Genomic DNA, 13015 nt, shown 5'->3' with positions numbered 1-13015 from the left:
ACTAGTTCAGCAGTTAGTGGTGACTGTGTGATATTGGAGGCCAAACATTCATTGACTCCTGTAGAAACAAGTTTGATAAAAGCAAAGACAGTGAACTAAATGAAATATCTCTCTTTTCTGTATTAACCTGTTCTGCAGTGCATCGTCCCCTGCAGGAGCTCAGCCTGCCAGGAACAGAAGCTGCTGTCTGCTGGACTGATCGGTCCAGTCCAGCAGACAGCAGGCTCTGTTTCTGACTTCTTGGACTTCCTGTAGATGTGACGTGCACACACAAAATTAACTACTGGCTTCACAACACTGCGCAGCGACAAACCAGCGTCGTTGTTTCTCGTACCTCCTACCGTTAGGATTCTCAGCCTCTCCTTGAACACAGCCACGTCTGGAAGGGGTCGGCAGTAGGGGGCAGCAAAGGGAGAAACACCCGGACACCATTAATCCCGCTTACAAACCTGACACCACGAACGGCCATTTTGCACAACACCGCCACAACCGTCCACAGAGCCCAACACCAGTCCCGGCATCTCAGCGTCTCCACCACCTTCTTATTTGTTTGATAAAGTCCAGAGGTGTTGGTTTAAATAAGGTGTGATTTTAGAGTGAAGTGATGGAGAACGAGGGATGCAGTTAACACCATGCTGAGGATACAGAAGCCACACCACAACCCCCCCCCCCCCCCCCCCCACACCGAGGGGGTTCCCAAACAGGAAGCCATTCTGCACAGGTCACCTTCACCACAGCGGGGACGCGACCAGTTCCTGAACTCAACACTGATGTCCTCAGTTTTCACTACAAACACTAAATACACAAACCAGCTTGTCTGATCTCAAAGACATGTTTCACAATCTGTCCCTGCAACAAGTCTGATCAGTATTAGATCATTTTGTGTAAAAACGTAGATGTAAAGAGTATTCTGACAGTGAGGGACTGAACAGTGCTGATGTCAGATGTTTTTTTTTACTGCAGTAAAAGCAGACGGAGTCCAGTTAGGCAAAGCTAAAGCTAGTTAGCAGTTAGTTAGCCAAGAGAGCTCAAAGGAAGAGACAGTAGAGACAGATCAGGTCACAGCTAAAAAAACTACTGATTTAGTCTTGCAGATTTACACAATCTGATAAGATAACAAATCAATAAATATATAAAAATCAAGAGTTTCCTTCTGTCATTATACTGTCCAGCAAATCTGTAAGCTATTCTGAGCTAACAGGAAAATATACGTTAACAGTTCATCCAGGTAGTCTGGTTTTAGATACTGATACAACACGCCAACGAGGCCGCGGCTGAGAGCTAACGAGTCAAAGCAGAAGCCAAACAACGAGAAGTAATGGCTAAAACACGTCAAACTGCAGCAGCAGGTTTCTGCCATCAAGTCAACTAGCAGCTAGGACGGTTAGCACAAAGCTAACAGCTCAACAACAACGGGTTCAAGTACTGCTGACAGAGACAGTTTTTGTCTCCCAGAGGAGCGTCAAACTGGTCTGAGATCATCTGGGAAACTCTGAATGTCTCAACTCAAGGTCTGTTCTGGAGCTTACGACCACATCACATGACCTTCTTCAGCAGATGGAGTTTAGATGCTCAAATTTTGTACTTTTTGTCCACATTGCCTCATTCTTACGACAGAGTATTAGAGTCATTGTTGGTAGGGGGTAATATTCTGATTAAAGTCATACATTTACGAGAAAAAAACTTGGATATTCTCTGAAATTAAAGTGGTAAAATTATGAGAAAAAACTCACAAATGTACAATTTTTTAAAAAATATTCTGATATTATAATAAAATAAAATAATACAAATTAATTAATTAATTAATTAATAAATTTGCGTTTTTTTTCTCGTAAATTTACCACTTGAATCTCAGAGAATATCCAAGTTTTATTCTTGTAAATTTGTGAATTTTTTTTTTTTTTAATTTGTGAGTTTTTTCTTGTAAATTTACGTCTTTAATCCGGTAATCCCCCCCCCCGGCTCCGTAATTTTTATTTATATATTTATTTCACCTACAGTGGCCCTAACACACCGTCGTACATTCTTGGCCCTGGGAACAGAAGTCCAGTTTTGAAAGCTCCAGAAGAGTTACTAAATGAACCTTATGGTGAAATTGTGTCCTCAACTGCCGATTTCAAGGTCAAGCACAAACTTTTAATGAAACATAAAGAAGAAGCTGGTAAAGTGCTCATCTGCAAACTCCAGCTTCTGATTTAGATCAGGTATTATTAATTCATTAATTAATTAACTTCAATAATATCTGATTTATTCTGGCCAACATCTCACAGCTGTTCCTCTACAACCAGGTGTAAAAGGATTAAATCCACAACACCTGAGGGCCAAATCTATTTCTGCCAAAGTGAATCTAATTAAACTCTTTCTAACCTACGGAACAACGTGAGCCCGGTTCTGAGGTTCTGAGGGGCGGTTTGGGGAAACCTTAAAGTCCTTTAAGGGGATTATTTCATATCGTCAGTAAAGAGGATGAGATTTAAGGAAGAAACATTCAGTTTATACAAGAAAGTTGATTTTAAAGAACACAAGAAGGTCTTTGAACAGGTTGAGTTTTCTGTATAACAAGAAGGTTCCAGAGATGCTTCCAGAAAGATTGTTTCTAATCTATGAGAACATGACAAGTTAGATAAAGTTTCAGAAACATTTATTGTACACAAGGAGGTTGAAGAGGTTCTCCTGATGTACAACAAGGTTCCAGTTTAAGCTGACAGGAAGTTCCCCGACTGTCAGTAAACGTTAGAGAGAGGAGGACTGAGAGGCAGACCAGGACCAGGAGACCAGAGAGGGTGTGTTCTAAGGGTTCAGCTCCTCACCCAGCTTGTCGGAGGACGTGATAATGTCAGTGGGGACATGCGAGTCCAGATCGGCGTCCATGATGCCGAGGGGGTCCAACTGGGCCACATGGTGCCCTCGGATCTACAGGGGAGTGACAACAGCACAGAGCCCACCCGGGACAGGTGGAGAAGGAGGAGGTGAAGGAGTGAGGAGGAAGAGGAGTGAGGAGGAAGAGGATGGAGCGAAGTGAAGGAGAAGGTGAAGAGGTAGAGGAGCAAACGAGATGCAACGAAATAACCGCAGGATGAGAAGCAGAATGGAGGGAAGATATAGAGGAGGAGGAACGCCGAAGTAGAAAAAGATCGACGTCGAAACAGGAAACGAAAACAAGGAGAGAGGAAGGAAGGAAAGAGGAGGCAGGAGGAAGGAGAGAGAGAGAAGAGAGAGAGAAGAGAGGGAGGGTGGGAGGGAAGAGCAACATTAACACCACAAGCTGAAGCAGTTTGTTTGTTTCCTCAGTTTCTGGCGTTCTCACCGACGTCCTGGAAGCCGGTATTCACCGGAGCATCATCAAAATTCACACAGCTGATTCCCAACGGATCCAACTGGGCATTGTGATGCCCCATCACCTACACACACACACACATACACCTGGTTATCACACACTAACACCACCGACAGGCAGGCTGGCTACTGGAGGTCTCCACAGGTCCAGGACCAGAGTCTGTAAGGGTCCAGATTACAGTTTATTCAGTCTAATCAGGTCCAGCAGATGTGATGGTCTAATTATCCTCAGCTTTATGTCGGTGAGTATCGCCAATCAATAATTATATCAACTATCCATATATTTGCTTCATCTGAGTCTATGTGGAGGTAGAAGGAAGTTACCACTTTTATTGTTGTAGTCTGAGTAACGTGACGTCATATCCGTTCCGTATCCGTCAACCAGAACAAACCGCAGCGAGTGAGGACATTTTTTACATATTTTTATCAGATATTCTTCGGATATTTTTCAAAAATCTTTTCACATATTTTACTAATAATATTTTGTACATCTTTCACAAATATGTTTCTCATATTTTACTAATATGTTTCAGCTGTTCTTCTAACACGTTTTTGGATGTTTTCCTGATTTTTTTGTTGGGGTATTTTTGTCGGCTATTAATTGGATATTTTTAGCATCTTTTTGACCTATTTTACTAATATTTTTGGATAATTGTCTAATATTTTTTGGATTTTTCAACTTCTTCTGTTTACTCCTTTACCGTCTATGGATTTTTGAACATTTTTCTAATATTTTCTTGGACTTTTTTCTGATATTTTTTCTGATCATTTTCAAAAACCTTTTCACATATTTTACTAATATATTTCAGCTGTTCTTTTAATATGTTTTTGGATGTTTTCCAGACTTTTTTTGTTGGGATATTTTTCGGATATTCATCAAATTTCTTTTCACATATTTTACTAATATTTTTTGGATGTTTAAACTTCTTCTGTTTACTCTGTTACCGTCTATGAGGGACACGGGATTGGTTTCCCCCTGAAGGGGGCGTGGCCATGAGAGCTTCCTCTGGATGACGTGTTGCTGATCTGATGGATTTTTTGATGATGGCGGCGGAAAAAACAACAACACAGAAAATGAAACCTTTTCCGAAAACTTAAATGATGGAGTTGTGTGTAACGGCCTTAAAAAGGCATGATTTGAGAAGGACGGCTAACGAGGATAAAAACGAATCAGTGTGAGAAGAAGAATCAGTGTGATCTGACTCTTCTGATTAAAGCTTCACTCGGAGCTGTGGGACGTCAGAGACGTGGACGTGATCAAACTAAAATTAATCTAATGGAGATGAACTAATACTGAGCTGTGTTGTTTATCTGAACAGCTACTGTATGTCTCACTAAGAGGTTTATTCTGATTAAATCAGACGTCATCAGTTCAATCCGACCCGTTACCTGCAGGTTCAGGTTCAGATCAGGTCTGGTTTCCTGTTTAAAACTCTTTATACTGGTGTGGTTCCAGTCCAGCTCAGGACCAGTGAAGACCTCCACTGACTACACCAGTTATCAGGTTTCTCAACCTTTAACTAACCAGCAAACAACTAAAGACAAGTCATTATGTAACTTCATGTTCACGAGCACGAAGAAGCTCCAATTATATAGAAACAGAAATGTTCAATTGAATTATTAAACCTATTAATCATACTTTTATCTTTCTGCTTTATTCAGGTTGAGAAACTCTGAACTACATCACACAGGTTTTTAATAACTTACACACACTAGAACTGTGTTTTAGTAGGATATAACTTCTTCAAATAATAATTCAATTTAAAGATCACAACTTAAAATATGAGAAACAGAACAAACAGTTTCATTATTCAGTTGGCTCCGTTACATGAAGTTCTGGGGGAAAAAGACACGTTAAATATCACATCAAAACATAAATAATGTAGCAGGAAGCGTAAATTAAACGTATTCAGTTTTTATGAAAAAAAAGAAGCAAATAATCAAGATAGTAAATGCTCTAAAAAATCACCAGAAAATAAATTAACTTTGACTTTAACATTTGATTCAATTTAAAACTGAGCAAACTAAAAGCTCAATACTGAACAGACTTAACTAGATTTTTAATTAAACTTTAAATGAAAGTAGTCTAAATCTATGGTTCTTTATGTTTTGTGTCTACTTGTTGTTATATTTTAAAGGTAACATGTACAATAATTCACAAAGAGGCAGGTCGGAGAAAATAAACAGAAATGTGTTTTTTTTCCCTTGCTCTTCTATAAAGGGCTAAATCATAAAGAGACACCAGTATGGTCCTTCAATATGCCTCCTTTAAAAAGACCAGTTCACCAAAATTGTAAATTCTAGACGATATCTCAAAACGAGCACAAATAAAACCAACAAACCATCCAGAGTAAGAAGTCCATAAATCCACTTTAAGAACCAGAGAAAAAAAGAATCATCATGTTTCATCCGTTTCCTTCAGTCTCACAGTAATCCAGTGACGTTGATTTATATCCTCTGATTTACAGACGTCTCTTTATTCATCCACGGACACAGACTCAGAGGTGGTTTCAGTCCAAAATGGCGGCAGCGCTACTGCAGCACTATCTAGCGACCATTGTAAAAAAAAACAAACAAAAAAAAAAAACACCACCTCTTTGCTTCTAAACTCTTTGATCTCACTAAATCCATGGCAAGATTATACTTCCTGTTTACATCCCCCAAAGCATCATGGGGACTGTAGTTTCACACCCAGTGATTTTGGTGAACTGGCCCTTTATGACACATGTGGAGTGTGTTACTGTGTCAGATCATCTTAGCCCTGCATCCTGCAGTGTGTTATCAGTAGTTCAAATGTGTGTGTGTGTGTGTGTGTGTGTGTGTGTGTGTGTGTGTGTGTGTGTGTGTGTGTGTGTGTGTGTGTGTGTGTGTACCTGGTAGGCCCTGATGAGCGACTGCACCGCCAGGTGATCCTCCACCAGCTTCTCCACGTTGGGCTGAGCTCCCACCAGAGAGGAGAGAGGAGCACCTGCTATCAGACCCAGAGGAGACTGGTACGCTGCTCCTGGAGGAGCACCGGCGTTAGCGTTCCTGAAGAACACGTCCCACGACTGGAGGAGGAGGAGGAGAGGAAGAGAAGAGAGAGAGAGAGAGAGAGAGAGAGAGAGAGAGAGAGTGGAGGAGGAGGAGAGAGAGAGAGAGGAGGAGGAGAGGAGGAGAGAGAGAGAGAGAGAGAGAGAGTGGAGGAGGAGAGGAGGAGAGAGAGAGAGAGGAAGAGAGAGAGGAGAGAGGAGGACAGAGAGAGAGAGAGAGAGAGGAGAGAGGAGGAGAGAGAGAGGAGGAGGAGAGGAAGAGAGAGAGAGAGAGAGAGGAGGACAGAGAGAGAGAGGAGAGAGGAGGAGGAGAGGAGGAGAGAGAGAGAGAGAGAGAGAGAGGAGAGTGGAGGAGGAGAGAGGAGGAGGAGAGGAGGAGAGAGGAGAAGGAGAGAGAGAGGAGAGAGAGAGAGGGAGGAAGAGAAGGAGGAGGAGGAGGAGAGGGAGTAGAAGGAGAGGGAGGAGGAGAGAGAGAGGGGAGAGAGAGGAGAGAGGAGGAGGAGAGGAGAGAGGGAGGAAGAGAAGGAGGAGGAGGAGGAGAGGGAGTAGAAGGAGAGGGAGGAGGAGAGAGAGAGGGGAGAGAGAGGAGAGAGGAGGAGGAGAGGAGAGAGGGAGGAAGAGAAGGAGGAGGAGGAGGAGAGGGAGGAGAAGGAGAGGGAGGAGGAGAGAGAGAGGGGAGAGAGAGGAGGAGGAGGAGAGAGGGAGGAAGAGAAGGAGGAGGAGGAAGAGAAGGAGGAGGAGGAGGAGAGGGAGGAGAAGGAGAGGGAGGAGGAGGAGAGAGAGAGGGGGAGGAGAGAAAAAGAAAATATTTGTAATAAAACCACAGAAGAAGAGCAGCCTGTGTGTCATCATGTTTAAAGGTGTTTAGTGAATATTGATGATAATCTTACAGATGAAACTCGTTCTAGATGAGTCAGGCCTGCGATCGCCGCGCAATGCATGCTGGCTAGATTTGTGTCCGACCTGATCCCGACTTGCTCTGACATCATGACCACGTGGGCAACGATGAACTCACGAGATCGAGGCGGCCGCAGTTTTTAGAGCCAGACGCCGCAGCTGCTCTCCACCGACTGTAAGACCCAGGGGCATGATGGGAAACGCCTGGCTGTCGCCTGATCAAAGAGCTGATTGGCTTAGTTTTGACACAACTTTCTGTGTAATTGTAATATTTAACGTTAGATTGTAGGACATTAGTCTTAATGATAAATATTATTATTATAATAATGAAGATTATTTATGCAGCACTTCTCAAAAGGAGTGCTCGTTATGTGCTTTACAAGGCAGACATAAGAATAATAAAGGACAGAATACAACGACAGACACACGCACATTTCCACATAGATTTGCAAACTAATAAAAAGAAATCTGAACGTCTGAAAACTACAAGTAGCCTACAGATCTAACAGGAAGTCACTATTCCTGTCCACTTTCCCTGCTGGAAACATCCAACATATATGAAGACAGACTGATAGACATGAATGATGGTGTCCTGTCAGACTGAGCTATCCGCTGATAAAGAGTCTAAATACCTGATTCAAAAAGGAGAGAAGAGTTGTGTTTCTAACTTCTCTCTCTCATGTTAATAACAGAACAACCCCAGCAACATGAAGGGCTGATTCATGGAGCCTCAGGCTCCTCACTGAGGCCTTCCTCAACGACATTTTTGTCTTCAGACGTGATCCAACAACACGACGTATGAACTAGTGTTTCTCCTTCATCCCGCCCTCTGACAGCCTGGAGCCAGAGAGGTTAAACCAGGAGAGGAATCCTCCTGAAACTAATCCCTCTCTCTGTCTGTCTGAAGGAGAAACAAGCAGCATTCATGTTGTAGTCAGAAGGCTCAGAGAGAATCATTACAGGCTGTTTTCTGTGTAACAGCGTCAGTGACTCATGAGTCCAGAATGAGCTGAAGAACCACAGACTCTCCACCCTGCCAGTAAACATCTCATTCCTCCGTCTGAACGCACCACAACCAAACACTCTCCACATGTCACTCCCCTGATGCAGCTCTCCTCTGAGATAATCAACAAGGTTCTGAATAATGTGAACGCCAGCACTAGCTGAGTCAACGTTAGCTGTAGTAAGTTTGGAAATAACTGAAAGAACTGGGGTTGTATGTATACTCCCGTGTTCTGAGAGGTAAAATCACTGTTTTTGTGAATGGAGTCTGGTGGCTTTGAAGAGAGCGATATAACGACTTCAGTTCCCCGTCAGAAAGGGCTGTATGATGGTGAGGTAAAGACACCAAAAAACTCTCTATCAGTTTAAGTGTACGCACCTCTTTACCTCGCTGTCAGACAGCCCTTTACCTCGCTGTCAGACAGCCCTTTCCGACGGGGAACTGAAGCCGTTGTATCGCTGTCTTCAAAGCCACCAGACTCCATTCATAAAAGCAGTAATTTTACCTCTCAGAACACGGAGTTGCTGATCTACCGCCGCTTCCATCAGTTAGTTTGTTTGTTATTTTTTCTTTCGTTGATTTTCAGATTAAGAGTTAAATAATAACTAGGGATGCACCAATTGCAAAATTCTGGGCTGATACCGATGTTTAAAATAACAATTTGGCCGATACCGATGTTTTTGTTTTATTTAGGTTTTGCTGTTATTTATTCTCCTTCTGTTCCAGGGAAACAAAGACGTCTTCATTATATAAAATAACTGTTTTAAAGTCATTCAGCGTTTCATTACACGTCTTTGAATGAACACAAATTCAATCAGACAACTTTATGAAACAACCTTTAATATATAACCTTTTTCCCCCTTTAAATAACTGCTTCAAAACCCTTTCAGCTGCTATACAGCTACCTAAAATGAAATGTAAAAGTGATTAGAAACATAATCAGTGTTTCTAACACACAGACTTTACTTGGGCGGGCCGCCCACATATTAACCGCCACCCAAGTATATATTTGATGACCCATTTTAGCATTTTTATTTAATAAATAATAATAATAAACAGTGGAAAGGGCTGTTCTGCTGCACAATGAGTACTTCATGAACATTCAGCTGATTTTACTTCTGTACTTTTACTTGTAACAGTATTTTCACGCTGTGGTATTAAAGCTATAATCCTCAACATTTTCATTACAGTATTATTATACCTGCTATAGTCATTAAATGTATTTACACTCTGTATATGTACTTATATGTTCATAGATAAATTATTCTAAAGGATCAGAGTACTTGTTCCAGCTCTGGTGATATTTCTGCTTAATGAGGGAAACTCCCTTCGCGTTGTTCTGGGACGAGTCCGACTGGTTTAATACAAATCCACACAAAAACTGATCACATGCCAACACTAGCAAGGAAAAACTACCAACTCAGCAAGAAAACTCTGAGCTGTGACACATTAAGAGTCACCAAAACTAGCTCAGACTCATCACCATTCCTTCCTGCACATAAAAAACAGAACTTTTAAAGTGATTATATATACTAGTTCTGCTTTATGTTTAATATTTGATGTGTGTTTTAACCAACAGCAGATGTTAGTGTATCGTATTGGGCCTCTTGTTGATCACACATCACATGTTAAACCACCACATTATCCAAATCAAGGGTTTTCCAGCAGCTCCGGTCTGTAAACTGGAGCAGACACTAAACCAGGTCGACTCCATTTCAGCTTCAAACCGCTGCCTTCATGGTTACTGGGAAAACTTACAAGACACGTTATTCTCCTTTAAATGGACTTTATCCAGAGATTAGAAAGAAACTAATCTGCATTGTAGTAAAAATCAGGGTTTGAATGACTCTGTGAAGAGGTATTTATTAGATTACATGTATTGTCATTTCACACAGTGAGTTGCAGTACAATGAATTTAGTATTTAATGCGCCAGGGAGAGGTCCCACGAGGGGATCCTCCCACACCGACCTGCACCCTCACATGTTAAATCCAGCGTGGTAAACACTACACAACCAATCAAGGATGGAAACACTTTGGGTTTCACACATTGACAGGAAAAGCAGAGCTAGACAGAGCAGAGCTAAAGCTACATGCTAACTTCTAAAAAAGGCCAAGATATGTCCAAAAATAAGGCTGAAAAAAGCAGGGGAAAAGGCCGAAACATGCCCAAAAAATGTCCAAAAAAAGAGGCAGAAATATGTCTGAAAAAAGTCCGAAAAATGCCTGAAACATTTAAAAAAAAAAAAGCAGAAAAATGTCTGCAAAATATCCGAAAAAAGGTCCGGACAAAGGCTGAAAAAAGACAGAAATATGTGCAAAAAAATCTGAAATATGTCTGAAAAAGGCAGAAAAAATTCCAAAGATTGGCCGAAATATGGCCGAAAAAATGTCCAAAAAAGGCTGAAATATGTTTAAACAAAAGTCCGAAATATGTCAGAAAAAAAGGCTGATATATGTTTGAATAAAAGTCTGAAAATCCAGCGTGGTAAACACTACACATTCAGTAAAGGATGGAAACACTTTGGGTTTCACACATTGACAGGAAAAGCAGAGCTAGACAGAGCAGAGCTAAAGCTGCATGCTAACTCTGTCACGGACAGGAAACGTTATGGTATGGCGGTAAAGTTGCGGTGGAGCCGGCCGTCGCTCTCGTCTCCGTGGTCAAATGGGCCGACGCTACGACTGTGGAGCACCCAGATACTGACATTTGTGTTCTCTGCATTGAAACGGCCCCGATGGAGCTGACCATGGATGGATAAAGAGAACGGAGCTGATGGGAGAGCTAGAGACCACCTTGGAGAAGTTACAGGAAGTAGACACGTGGGACTACATCCGCTTTGAAACTGGACTTTCTGAATCAAAATGAGAGATCAACATCAATATCAGCAGCGACATCAGAGTTACTGACTACCAACCTGCTGCTGGTTACCTACTGTCATCTCATCATCTAACTAAATACAGCTTAAAGGAGAGCGTGTTGTTCTCCACACGGTGTACTCTGACATGTTCATATTCTCATATTAACTGCAGCTATATATCTATATAATGAGCATGATGTTCAGTATGAGTCTATAAGGGGGTTCAGACCTGCTGTAGAGCTTCCAGCTGATAACGGGAAGGTCACAGATCTTTACATAACAACGGGGACATGTAACATGACACACACGTGTCAGCCACAGGTTCCTCTATATGACCTCCATGTTCACCTCCAAACATTACAAACTACAGGTTATCAGACATACTGAAAACATATTCTGAGGCAGTAAAACATGCAAACATTAAATTGATCCTTCACTACCAGAGGCCTGTACTACGAAGCGGGTTCAACGGTATGTTGAACCCGCTTCGGGGTATATTCTCGTTATCTGGCTTCATTAACCCTAACAAACGAGATCACACTAAGCAGTCCTATGACGCCGGTTATCAACTCAGTAAATCAACCCAGGGTTTCTCAATCTGGCTGTGAGCGCGTTCACATGAACAGGGCAGTGTTTGCAGCATCTGACCAATCACAGACATGAACAAGACTACTGTCATCAGACAGACAGGCAGAGAGACACAAGTAAGAAACTATATTAAACAAATACGAAGAAGTGAAACACTTAATCAGACTAACAGTAACACAGTTGAAGCTGCCAAATGCAGGAAGGACAGCTGGCAAAAGAAAAAACTCCTGATGTGTGAATGCGTAAATTAACACTTATTAATTTAACGGAACACTCAAAAGTCGGATATAATCATTTAGATATAAATAGCTTTTAGGAGTGTAATAGAGGAATGGATTACACTTCTATATACCCTGTGGCTAATATGTAGCGGGTATGACTATTTCAGCCTTCTTTCCGTCTCTGACGGTGTGACACGGACTCAAGACCAAGTAAAAAATAAATAAATATAAAAACATAATTCAAAGAGGTAAAGACCCACAGCATAAATCCAGGTGTCCTTCCTGCATCTGTCAGTTTAAACTGTGTTGATTTCAGTCTGATTATGACTGTAACTTCCTCATATGTGTGTAATATTATCATACAATCACCGCACCGAGTTCTGATTGGTCAGTAGGCGGTGCTTTTATACGAGTTGATCTCTTATGTGGAACAGACTTTTGTATCGATTATCTTGTTGTCATATAGTTGGAAGCCAAAATCGTCATTGAAATTGAAGTTTGATTAATTGCACAGGCCTATCGAGGGAAAAATGCCTGTTGGTGTCTATTGTCATCTGGCTGACTTGTTAACATGTTGGGAGCTCCTCACTGGGAACTGTGGGTTTCTTCTACACTGAGTACAACCAGGACAAAGTTTACCCATTAACCCTGTAGGAGCCAATCACTGATCAATAACTAACAGCCCCCAGATTCTCCTGGTTTGAGGTGAGGGTCGTGATGCCCTCCAGCCTCCCTCGTCTTCACTGTGGACGGTCATGTGACTGAGCTTCAAGCTGCTATTATTAGTCTGGTTGTCCTTTAAGACTCAGTTATAATGTGTGGTTGGTTTATCTCATGCTGGGAGGGCAGAGTTGAAAAACTGGTTTGGATTTGCCCTTTAAATACCAGCTAACAAGAGACACATTTCCAGATATATAAAGCTGTGAACATGATTTTATTTATGACTTTTGTACATTTATGATGTTTTGTTTTATAGTTTGTTTGTATTAAGCATCGTGTCTCTTGGACATGTTTGTACCGCCTGACTTTGTTAAGTTTAATACAATAAACCTCTACTCTGTTAGTAACCATCGTGACGT

The 13015-nt window shown here is 41.7% G+C and overlaps 1 protein-coding gene across 3 annotated transcripts in view; it reads right to left on the bottom strand.

Moving 5' to 3' along the window:
* The window catches only part of ogdha (oxoglutarate dehydrogenase a), a 35985-nt gene that overhangs the window by 19102 nt on the left and 3868 nt on the right, over window positions 1–13015 (bottom strand). Inside the window, exons 3-4 of one of the 3 annotated variants that reach the window (XM_074639644.1) lie at window positions 6210–6386; window positions 3308–3401 (exon numbers count right to left, since the gene is read on the bottom strand). In XM_074639644.1, the coding sequence (XP_074495745.1) occupies window positions 3308–3401; window positions 6210–6386 (271 nt within the window). Of the gene's footprint in view, window positions 1–2810; window positions 2914–3307; window positions 3402–6209; window positions 6387–13015 lie in introns of those variants that run through there. The other 2 variants (XM_074639643.1, XM_074639646.1) reach the window with 2 other exon arrangements.

This window comes from Sebastes fasciatus, chromosome 6 (assembly GCF_043250625.1).
Source record: "Sebastes fasciatus isolate fSebFas1 chromosome 6, fSebFas1.pri, whole genome shotgun sequence".
Classification (NCBI taxonomy): Eukaryota; Metazoa; Chordata; class Actinopteri; order Perciformes; family Sebastidae; genus Sebastes; species Sebastes fasciatus.
The sequence above is the reverse complement of the archived record's forward strand: the minus strand, read 5'-3'. Positions and strand labels throughout refer to the sequence as shown.